The sequence below is a fragment of the Biomphalaria glabrata genome, chromosome 7 (assembly GCF_947242115.1).
Source record: "Biomphalaria glabrata chromosome 7, xgBioGlab47.1, whole genome shotgun sequence".
Taxonomy (NCBI): Eukaryota; Metazoa; Mollusca; class Gastropoda; family Planorbidae; genus Biomphalaria; species Biomphalaria glabrata.
The window spans coordinates 23676525-23688649 of NC_074717.1; the positions used below are offsets into that span (position 1 = coordinate 23676525).

Consider the following 12125-nt stretch of genomic DNA (forward strand, 5'->3'; position numbering starts at 1 on the left):
GCCAACGGCCTCGCGAGTGTAGAAGCCTCGCAGTCCTTACCGTATGCCACACAAAAAAAAAAAAAAAACCTACGTTATAGTTAAGGTCACGGGTGACGCCTCTGCGTTTAGCGCTAGCTATAAAATAGCAGAATGCAAAACCTTCCCGCTCTTTCCCTGATGCAGATTTCGTGAAGAAATGACAGCTATTGTGAATGAAGTTTGTTCTACTAAATCAAAAGTTGTTTAGAGATTTCATACTCTCTGCACGAACAGAGACATGGAGAACTGAATAAATAAGAGAGAATCTTCCCGATCAACTCGGTAAGTTTTGTTTCAGTCTCTGAAGAATTAAGACACAGCTGAAATCAAGTGGCCAGCGGATTAATTTCCATTTTGTTTTATAGATAGATCTATAGGCCTACGCTTGTTTGAGAAATCGTTTGCATTTATCTCATCTTCTTATCTTATAAAATACAGACGTTACTTCAAAAAAGAAGATTACGCCCTAACGTGTCCACTAGGGAAGAAAAATGTAGGCATAAATGAAACTCCTCAAAGGAGATTATTGAGCTGCAAGCAAACGGTAGATTTAAATCAACAATTCTAGATCAAGAATGAAGATGGAGTTAAAGATTACTGTGTTTATTTCGCCTTGTTGTAATCTTTACAATTGAGCTGCAAGCAAACGGTAGATTTAAATTAACAAAGCTGTAGGATTGAATAGCGACTAATTTCCACAGTTGAAGAAGTTTCTAGCGCAAATATATAAATGGTCCACTTACCAGCACACAATATGCCTATGTAAACAAACATATTCAATAGACCTACTGAACTTGTAAAAAAAACTGTGTTCTATTCTCACAAATATAGGCCCACGGCCCACATCAAAAAATATAATAAGAATTGCAGCATCTCTTTTTACAGTTGACATTTACAATTACCAGCCTTATAAAACAAATCCACAGAATCCACATTGACATTAATTGATTAAACATTATTAGGTTTATGATTATATATTTGTGAAAAGCTTTGTGTCAAAACATTTTTTAAAAACTCTCATTTTACTGTATGCAATATTTAAACATTCTTATACTATAGGCCTACTGTCCTGTGATTTCGATACCTAAACGTGGCATACAGACGAACAGGCAGAAAACACAGTGTATCGGCTTTCCACGGTAAGAAAAATAAATAAATTAATTTTCGAAGTTCCACTGACCTGTGATTCGAGCATTTATATTAGTATTCTATTAAACTCTTAAAGGAAAGAGTTCACATTATATCCGGGTTGTTGCTGTGACGAATGGCATAACAACAGCTAAACTAAAGCTTGACAACGAACTAAAAAAAACAACAACAAAAAAACACGACTAATAAGTGATGTTAATATAATCAATTTGCTGTGGACTAGTGAGGACAAACTAGATCAAAATGGTAAAATATTCTAACCAATTTAGCATTAGAACATAATTAATTCAAATCGATCTTAGATCACTACTACCGTACTAGAAAAGTAGATTAGTAGCTAAGTAGATCATTATCATAGTAAATGATAGTAGAGGAAGACCCACTCAACTCAACTGTCACTGTTAGTGACTGTTTAGACTTGCAATTTGCATTTGGAATATTTCAAATTTGTGTTTGTCTTGGAACCCTAGAATAGATGATAATAATAATAATAATAATAATAATCTTTATTATCCGTAAGGAAATTTGTCTTACAATTTGTGCATTACACCAAACAAAAAACATTATAACTATAAGAAACCAAAGTGTACATTCACACCAGACGCACTCATAATTTACATGATAAAGAAGTAAATTACCGATTAAGATCTAGTCATCTCAAGATCTAGTAGGTACATAGTCTATGATTTTCAACTATATTTTAGTAGACTAGCAGTACTAGTAGTAGTAATTATTTATGTTATTAATTATAGTTAGGTAAGAAGTATACCAAATCATGGCCAATACAGTGTGATGTATATATTATATATATATACTCAAGTATACATAGAACATTTATTTATGTACAACTACATTTTTAATGGGCTAGAATAAAATCTGAATGATACATTCCTTATTTCTAATAAGTGACTGAGAAGAGTTGGACTATAAAAATCTAACCATGACTTGACATAATACATTAGACTACTGTTGTTTGCTGATCTCCATCTCGACAGGTCTGGGAAAACGGAAATTCTCTACCTATATGGTGACATGTATGCACTATGCAAAACAACAGGCTTTCTGTCCAGGGTTTTTGCAAGAGAGGATTTGAGCCTCTCAAGCCATCACTCAAATGGAGTTTGATGATGATGACTGTTTTTAGCTAACTCTCAGAGATTGAGACATTGTATTACCATTCAATGAACTTGCTATGAGTAGGCCTACAACTAAAATGATTTTATCAAAACTTAAAAATTATTTACATTTTGCACAAATCAGCAATTTAATTAATTTGTTAAAGATGCTTTTAAAACGTTCATGATCATTTAACTACAAAGCTGTCTTGTCACTGAGCATAAATAAAGTTGTAGTCTTTTGTTGTTAATTAAAATTTAAACTACATATCAATGCATCACTTTTTTTGTTAGCTCTTTCTATAACTTACCAACAATAAAATAGCACAACTAGCTCATACTAGTACAAAATATATAATAAATAATATCATTTATGGATACATTTTATGCATGAGATTTTTTGCTTTTACTTTATAATGATTAATTTGTTAATTTATTTTTCAGCCTCCTAAAGGTAAAAAAGGTAAGGGCAAAGGGAAGAAAGGGAAAAAGGGAAGTACATCGTCAGGTTTTATTGATATTATTCCTACTGATGAGATGACTCCAGAGCAGGTAGAATTGAAAAAAAAATGTTCAAAAGGAATGGTTTCTTATTACGTTTGTTAACTTTTAAAAGAATTCTTGTTCATGTTGCATTGTTAAAGTTTTTGTTATGCGTTGTAATTTTGTCATATTAGGGAAAGGGAAAAAGGGCAAGAAAGGAAAGAAATCAGGAAAGAAGGGAGGAAAAAAGGGAGCGCCAACAGTGATTGATGGCATCCCCACAGAAGAGATGTCTAAAGAGCAGGTAATATTTGAACTAACTCCATATATATATGTTTCCTACAGCAAAATGTAAAAGTGCCACTTGTCTCTTAGATAATTTGGCATAAGGGTTTTCGCAAAGCAATCTTGTCATTTTTCAATTACCTAAAATTTAAAAAGTGTTACAGTTATGTTTTTTTTTTTTTCTATTAAATGTTTGATTTTGTTTTTAAAATTACTCTTATATTTAAAAAGTTTAATAGACAACTATTTTACACTCTCACATACATACTCACACACAAAAATAAGCATTAAAGTCTGCAGTATTTTGTCTTGCCTAAAGATTTTTCTGACATTAATAACTTATTTTTTTTAAATGATCTAAAAAAAAGAATTTACTAAACTACCCATATTGTTGTTTACTTACTGTAAATAATTAACAGAGTAATTAACCATTTAATAGAGTATTTAGCCATTTTAAGTGATTAATGAATTAATCATGTATTGTCAGCTTGAAGAGCATGTTCAAAGAATTAGAGAGGAACTGGAGCGTGAAAGGGAGGAGAGGAATTACTTTCAGTTGGAAAGAGACAAAGTTAACACATTTTGGGAAATCACAAAGCGACAGCTGGAAGAGAAAAAGGCTGAGCTTCGCAATAAGGACAGGGAGATGGAAGATGCTGAGGAAAGACATCAAATAGAGATTAAAGTGAGAACATTATCATTAATATCATGCACATTTAGTTATAGTTTTCATTTATACTTACATTTTATAAACTAATCACACATTTCTTTACTTTTTAATGGGAAAAAAAACAAAACCCTCCCTATCTAATTTTTTTTTTTTTTTATAAATTACAGGTTGTTTTTTTATTCAAAAAAGAAGATTAACACATGTAATATCCATGTCTTTACTTAGTCATTGTTGTTAATTTTAGCATTAAGTTCTACTCAGTTATTGGTGTCCAGTCTGATCCTTTCAGTATTCTAATGACAAATGAGAAGAAAGATTTGTGTGCACTAATCCAAACATGTGGAACAAAAATGTGCTTTTATTTTTGTGTCTTTCTGAGCATTTCCTTTTTGTTAATAGTTATATATTTGTAGTTATGGTCAATGTATTACTTTTACTTTTAGTCTTCTGTTATGGGATGTTTAAATTTTCCTGTAATAATGTAAATGTAATGTCACTATTATTCATTTCATTATTTTAAGACTGCGTTTATGTTTCACCTTTTTTTTCCCAGGTCTACAAACAAAAAGTGAAGCATTTACTATATGAACATCAAAACAATATTTCTGAACTTAAAGCTGAAGGTTCAGCAGCCCTTAAGCTGTCCCAAGACAATCACTATTCTTCAGAGCTTGATCTTCGCAAAGACAAAAGAGCTCTAAAAGTTGAGCTCAAAGAACAGGAACTGGCACATGAAGATGTTATTAAGAACTTGAAGAAGGTTAGTGCATTAGTACTTGATAGTTGATTTTGTTTGAGTTAGAGCAAATAAGCAGTGATCTTGTTTAGTTTGAATCTTTATTCCTAAATCAAAATGTAATAATTATTTAGTGCATAGAAGCAGTGATCTTGTTTAGTTTGAATCTTTATTCCTAAATCAAAATGTAATAATTATTTAGTGCATAGAAGCAGTGATCTTGTTTAGTTTGAATCTTTATTCCTAAATCAAAATGTAATAATTATTTAGTGCATAGAAGCAGTGATCTTGTTTAGTTAGAATCTTTATTGCTAAATCAAACTGTAATAATTATTTAGTCTGTTTAACTCAGCATGATGTACTTCACTGTTACCAGTCTCTATATGGGTTAACCAACTAAATGCATCCAAGTTTTTTTTAATAGTCTGTTGCTTTCTAATTTCTAAGCTTGGTTTTTTACTGAAGACCATTACACATCTCCTATTAAGAAAGCTAACAAATTTGCAGGCTATTGTGTTTCATATATCATATAATAAATGTAATTTTAAAAAATCAAATGTTCTGTAAAAATCTATTTAATGCTCATAAAAGGACCATGTTTGAGAGCATTATATTTATTTTAAATCTGCAGAAAAATGATGAGGCCATGACTGCCTTGAGAAATACATTTGAGCGCCAAGCAAAAGAAATTGAAAGTAAATATGAGAAAAAAATGAGAAGCTTGCGAGATGAACTAGACCTGCGACGCAAGACAGAAATCCATGAAATTGAAGAAAGGAAAAATGGTCAGATCAATACCTTGATGAAGAACCATGAGAAAGCTTTTAGTGATATAAAAAATTATTACAATGACATTACTTTAAACAATCTTGCACTCATCAATACCTTAAAGGTAAGAATAAATCTTTTTTTGTAATACATTCTAACTTTCAAATTAGCTTTTTACAGGAAAGCTTATCTATACTTTAAATTATTTCTTTCTTGATAGATAATGAATTTAATGAGAAATAGTAAGTTACTATTTAAATAAAATAAATTATTATAATCACAATTTAAGGAAAAAAAATGAACATTATATTTCTTTGAAGCCTAAAGACCAAACTGTTAACAAAATCTTTTTTTAAACAATGCTTTACAAACACATAAAAGTTTTGTTTCCTTTATAACTTAATTAGCTGCTTTTATATATACAATCATCTACATGTATATTTTTTTTCTCTTGACAAATTTGCTTTGCTATGAAAATGATATAATGTCTGCTTAAAATACTTTGGATAATTTGTCCCATGAATATTTTTGAGCTAATTATTTTGCTGTATGAGAACTCACTTCAATATTTCAGGAACAAGTGGAGGATATGAAGAAAAAAGAGGAAAGGATGGAGAAGCAGATGGCTGAGGTCATAGCTGAGAATAAAAAGCTTGCTGAACCCCTACAGAAAGCTAGAGAGGAAGTTGAGGATCTCAGGAGGCAACTGGCAAACTATGAGAAAGATAAAGAAATACTCAAGGTATGTAATTGCACTGAGAGTAATAGTGGCTGTTCATTTTTAAATAGATTACAGGCACAAAAGAAAACTTAAATAGACTGCCAGCGGACAACGGCTTTGTCTGCACAAGATGCAGGAAAATATGAAGGTTGCAACTGGGTCTGCATTTTTATGTGAAACACTGCACGCATCCTTAACTTAATAAACGGAATCAAAGACATTGCCATTATTTATAACTAAATTTAAAGCTTTATCAAAAGCCTAGATATAATGATGAAATGTTTTCTTTGTCAATTTATGATATTTGTCTGAGTGTAGCCTTTATTTGCATGCATGTTTTTGATAATAAAATATTTTTTTAGAAAAGAAGATTAAACATTACCAAATGCATGCTGATAATATATATGACACTTTCTATCTAGAATGCTAAGGGACATGTCAAACATTTAACAGATGAATTCAAAGCCTTGAAATGGGAACATGAAGTATTAGAGCAGAGATTCCAGAAGGTAGAGTTTGATTGTCTTAACTTAACTAAGCACTCTATTAGATCAGATCATTTTAACTATTGAGTCGGTATAAATAATTATTAGATTTAAATAGTATTTTACATTTAAAAAAAAAATTATAAGATTTAACAAATATATCTGAGATATTTCTATATTAAATAGTTCAATATTTTTCTACATTTTGTTTATAAAGTCTTTTTTTTTTAGCAAGATTACCTTTCTCCATCAAGTTTAAAATTTTGTGTTTTCTTTTAATAATGTGATACATATCTCCAAATGCACATTCTTAATACTAGAAACAGAGTAGGTTTTAAATGTTAATAAAATTTTTTGAAAAAGTTAATTGTTAAGTAGATCTAAAGCAGCTAGTACCGTACTATTCTAATATCAATCACAAACTAATGAAATAATCAAGTGTAAATGTTTTAAAAAAAATATATAGTTAATCTCTACATTTACAAATGTTTGCATGGTTGTAAATTCCAACATTAAACATTTACTCTGTGAATTTTATTGGAAGTTTGTTTAATTAACTACTTGCCATCCTGTGAGGCAATTTAGAGCACTTGTGCAATGTTCCTCAATCCTGCTAAGCAGTTAAAGCTATTGATTGATGGCATGTGGCAGTTGTGAAGACAACAGTCAAGGAAGGTGGTTTAAAAAAATCCTCCAGCAACAGTTTTTAGATAAGCTTTTTATTTTTTAAAAAATGTTTATAGTCATAGCCACCAGATGTAAACATATTTAAATATTTTTTTTTTTTTTTTTTTTTGATGTGCTAATTGCTATCTTTATGTCACTGCTGCCCAATTTAATCAATACATTATTCTCTGTAGTCAGAGCTTTACATAGAGCTATTTTTTTTTTTAAAACTTTGTTCTTTGAGACTGTTGTAATGGATTCTCACATTTTAATTTCTTGGTCTCCAGATCCAGGAAGAGAGAGATGAGTTATACAGTAAGTTCCTTAAGGCTGTTCATGAAGTCCAGCAAAAGTCCAGTTTTAAGAATCTATTGCTAGAAAAGAAATTGTCTGCCCTTGCTGACACCCTAGAAAAGAAGGAAGCCCAACTAAATGAAGTATTGTCTGCCTCAAATTTGGATCCAACAGCACTTACAGTAGTGACAAGGAAGTTAGAGGTAGGCATGGGAGACAATTTAACTGTACATCAATTCTGAAATAATGTTGCATTTAAAATAGTTTGAAAAATTAACAAATTATAGGAAATGTCAGGAAATCCCAACAAACTCAAAAAGAAAAAGGGATATATAAGCCATACATTAAGGGGACCATCTAAAACAAAAGAAAAAAAAATCCATACTTTAAGGAAGGGGCAATCTAAAAGAAAAAATAAGTATAAGCCATACTTTAAAGCAGGAGACCATATAAAAGAAAATAAGAGGGATAAACCAACTTTTAAGGCAGGGGACCATCTAAAAAACAGAGATTCCAGTAAGAGTAACCAAGTCAACAAACATGTGACCTTAATTAATTGGACATGACTGGTTAAAGAAATCCATTTTAAAATTCAATGTCTATTTTTCATCTTCAATTATTGGATTATTTTAAGTCGTATACTCATTTTTGTTTACAGGGTTTTATTTTGACATTTTTTTTAGATTTCTTAAATGTATATAAATTTGTTCCAATTTTATTTTTCAAAGTAAAAGTAATTAATTTGTTTGACATTTTAAAGTTTTCATCAAAGATAACATACAGATTAGTATTCTATTGCCAACTGTTTGCTTTTCTATACCATGTGACTATTACTTCACCCTATTGGTTCACTACAATTGAAAATTAATGGACAAAATACATATTTTTTTCAAATATAAAATGCTAATTCACTAGACAAGGAATTGAATTCAACACTATCTACCTCAAAGCCATTATGTCTCATCAAAATTTCATACCTTGATTATATTGCTAATTGATACATTAATAAAGTCAATTTTTTGTCACAGGATGTGCTTGATTCTAAGAATAGTGCCATCAAAGATCTTCAGTATGAGCTGGCAAGAGTCTGTAAGGTGAGTCTTGGCCAGTCTTTTGTACAATTGTTGTTCAGTCAAAACATTTTTAATACACAAAAGCAAGTTAATAAAAAAAATGAAGTCCAATGAATTTAGTAATTATTTAAATTAATAGAAAATTTAATTTTGCATCTTAAGTTCGTAGCCTAGTCAAAAATCAAAGTTAAAAAGAAAAGGATTTTCTAAACTAAAGTTTATCTTTGTTTAAGACAAATAGTGTTAATTGAATTTTTTTTCTAAGCCAAATGTTAATAAGGATGTTGTGACTGTCATAACATCCTATTTCCTTAGGCCAGATAATTATTGTATTAAATGTATAGTTAATAGTTAAAGAACTTTATTATTTTCATTAAAGTCATTTATTTGTATCTAATCCTAATTAGGCTCATAATGACTTGCTTCGCACATATGAGTCCAAACTCCATCAGTTTGGCATTCCAACTGAAGAACTTGGTTTCAAGCCCTTGGAAAGTACTGTCGGAGGTCAGACTCTCGGCCATGGCCCAGCAGGTTTGGTCTCTGCTCCGACGTGATTGGACATTTAAAACTGTACTTTGTACAGCAACCACTCTTGGGAAATAGATCTTGTTAGGACTTAAAAGGATATATGAACTTTTGCACATTCTGAGAATCACTTCAAGATTTCTTTGTGCTTATTTCAATGAAATCACACTTTCAAATGCATCTAAACATAAATAAATTTAAAGTTAGCAGAAAAAGTAACCCCAAAACTATTCTTATATTTCAAAAGTAGATTTCCATCTTAATAGCATATTGTGTTATATTTGCATACCAGTACTGGTACTTTTAATTCTGTTAACAGCAAAGGACACTTTTTGTACGTCATTGTTGTATTCTGATAGGGTAATAGGATATTTAAAAATTTCATATAATGTAATAAGCTCCATTTTTCACACACAAGACAAATCTATGTAAGTATTGAAGTACTTAAGAGACATAGTTATACACAATTTAATTTAGTCTACTTTGCTTTAAACCATTTGTTTTTACTTATAACATTCAAGAGGTAAAATTAATATAGAAGTCTCTTTGTCAAGTTTTGGTAACCAGTACACACAACATCAGCTGTATGTACATTGTATCTAGGAATGCAAATGAAAAACTATTTATATACATATATATTATATAATTTATATAATGATTTTATAATTTCGTTTGTTTATTTGAATCCATTTGGTTGTGCTGTTTGCTTGATTGATTATATGTTGTTTACTGTACCAACTTAAGTCAGAATTATAATGTTGAAAAAAAATGAATTAGAGATCTTAATTTTTTTAACTTTATAAACATATACATTAAATAATTTGAAATTACAAATTATCTGGTTCTTATAAGAATTGACAATATCGATTGTTACCAAGTTGTCAAAAAAAAAAAGTTTTCTAAAAGCAAAACTGATTTTAAAAAAATGGATGATAGAAACTGGGACAGACACTGACACATGACTGAATCTAGAATGTTATTACAACACATTGAGTTTTTAACAATTTATATTATTTGTGATGCTAGAGAATACAAGCATTTTTCTTGAGTATTACTAAATACATATTTGATTAAAAACACAGCTAGTTGAATGTTTTATTCTATCAGTGCAACTATTTGTTTAAACAGTAAAAGATTTGATCACCTATGAACTGCTCACCACAAACCATTGGGATATCCTTTAGAAATAATATTCTGGATCCATTACAACATACAACTAATATATTTTTTTACACTAGGCTAGAACATCTTTCCAAGTACCATTCAGACAGGAAACAGTTTTTCCTGAATTAGTTCACTTAGTTTTACTTTCATTTCAGCAGGTGGTCCAAACAACCAAATGGAGTCTGTCATAAGCACAGGAAGTAAAATTTTTTTTTTCCAGAAAATATTGACTAATGTAGACTCTACAGACTTATGTAAATGGTATTTTAAAGTAGGTATAGACTGGATCATAAACAAGAAGGACCATAAATTGTTGATGGATTAAAATATTTCACCAAAAGTGTTCAGTACAGACATCTTGCAAAACTCTATAATGCCTAATATTGATCTATACATGGGCAGGGAGGTGCAAGATGGTGCACTTGCACCTCCTGGATTTTAAGCAGTCAAATTCTAGATATTTTTTTGCACCATCATATCAATTAAAATCTAAGCAACTGAAGTACAGTTGTAGTAGACTAGCCTAGGAATTGATGGCTGACCATGTACGTGTGAATTTTGAGTAGCCCAATTGTAGCCAGTTTTTTGCACAACTTAACATCTAGTGCTTCCACTGAAATAAAGTTAATAAGGATAAGCTATTATTGTAATAAACTAGAATAGGCTAATCTGTAGTAAAGGTCCAACCATGTGCGCTTTATTTTAGGCTTGCAAGTCAATACGCTATAACACGTTAATTAATTAGTCGTGACGATGTGTTTTCACTTGCACACAATTATAATTATTATATTTAGTAAAGGACTAGAATATGAAAGTTTTTTTGTTGTTTGTTGTTTTTTTTTGTCTTGGGGGAAAAAACCTTGCCAGCTGTCTTTCGATTTGATAAATGGGAAAGTTTCTTTGAACAAGATTGAAGACTGCAGTTATCTTGTTAAATGTATTTACGTCTTGCGAAGTTGCGGTCAGTGTAAGCACTCGATAAAATAGCCGGTGAAACAAGTCCACCAGTTTACGATAGAAGAGATCAAGAAAGTTCTTCCCATGTCATCTGAGTCAAAACGTTGATTTGTATTGGCGGAGCACTGGCAGCAGCAAGAAACAAAAATATACAAGCAGCTGCGTTTTCTTGGTATTTCGGTAATGAAATTGCAGATATCTCTGGCACTAAATAGATATGCTTTGAGCGTTGGATTTGTTGATGGCGATTGTATTCGAGAAGAATTCATGGGTCTTTTTCCTGTCGTCAAGAGAGAAGCACTGTGTCTAACGTCATTGTCAACGAATACATTAAATATAGTCTAGACATGGACAAACTACTCGGCTGCCCAGTGATGGGTAGCATTCAGAACTGTGTTCAGTCAAGGATTCGTGAAAAATATCCTAAAGCAGACTTTGTGCGTTCCCTTCTTCAACTTGTTATCATTGACCTGAATAACGTTACAGATATACGTAATGCTGTTAGTGTCATCGAGAAGACTATTACTCCCGTAACAGTCCCGGGCGGGAACGTTGGTGCTAAATTCACATCTTTTGTGTGAGACACAACAGATTGATAAATACGAATCCATTCGCGCTTTAAGTCACAACTTGGAGGATATCTTTGACTGTATGGCGTATTTTAAAATAACGGTTGTAAGTAAAACCAAACAATGCCTGCTTCTCACGTCTTTCTGATATGTCTTTTAATTGTCGTCAATTCTTCACCCGTTCTTGAACCAGTTTCCGCGATGTTGCAGTCCATCTGAGCACAAGTGGCCGCTCAACAGCACAACAACAGTCACATTAATGACACAATCAAAAACCAACTTGACCAGGCTGAGGAACACTTCAGGATAGCATCCTGAATAAGGCGACACCGCTGGCACCTGGTATTGAGTTGGTGCTGCCGAGAATTAGGAGTCGACAGACGCACCGAACAAATACCACATGTTTGGATTTTGGGATTAATACAGAACTCTGCTTTACTT

The 12125-nt window shown here is 31.3% G+C and overlaps 1 protein-coding gene across 2 annotated transcripts; it reads left to right on the plus strand.

Annotated features, from left to right (window-relative positions):
• Positions 1-1257: 1257 nt before the first annotated feature.
• Positions 1258-9652, plus strand: LOC106072383 (dynein regulatory complex subunit 4-like). Of its 2 annotated transcripts, XM_056034530.1 has the most exons (10): positions 1258-1416; positions 2730-2837; positions 3541-3738; positions 4277-4483; positions 5091-5351; positions 5802-5969; positions 6371-6457; positions 7387-7596; positions 8422-8487; positions 8874-9652. In XM_056034530.1, exons 1-10 carry the CDS (start codon positions 1414-1416, stop codon positions 9021-9023), a joined length of 1458 nt encoding a protein of 485 aa, XP_055890505.1. In that variant the 5' UTR covers positions 1258-1413; the 3' UTR covers positions 9024-9652. The 2 variants fall into 2 exon arrangements, with proteins under 2 accessions (XP_055890505.1, XP_013088196.2); XM_013232742.2 differs by lacking the exons at positions 1258-1416; positions 2730-2837 and adding an exon at positions 2961-3072.
• Positions 9653-12125: the final 2473 nt, after the last annotated feature.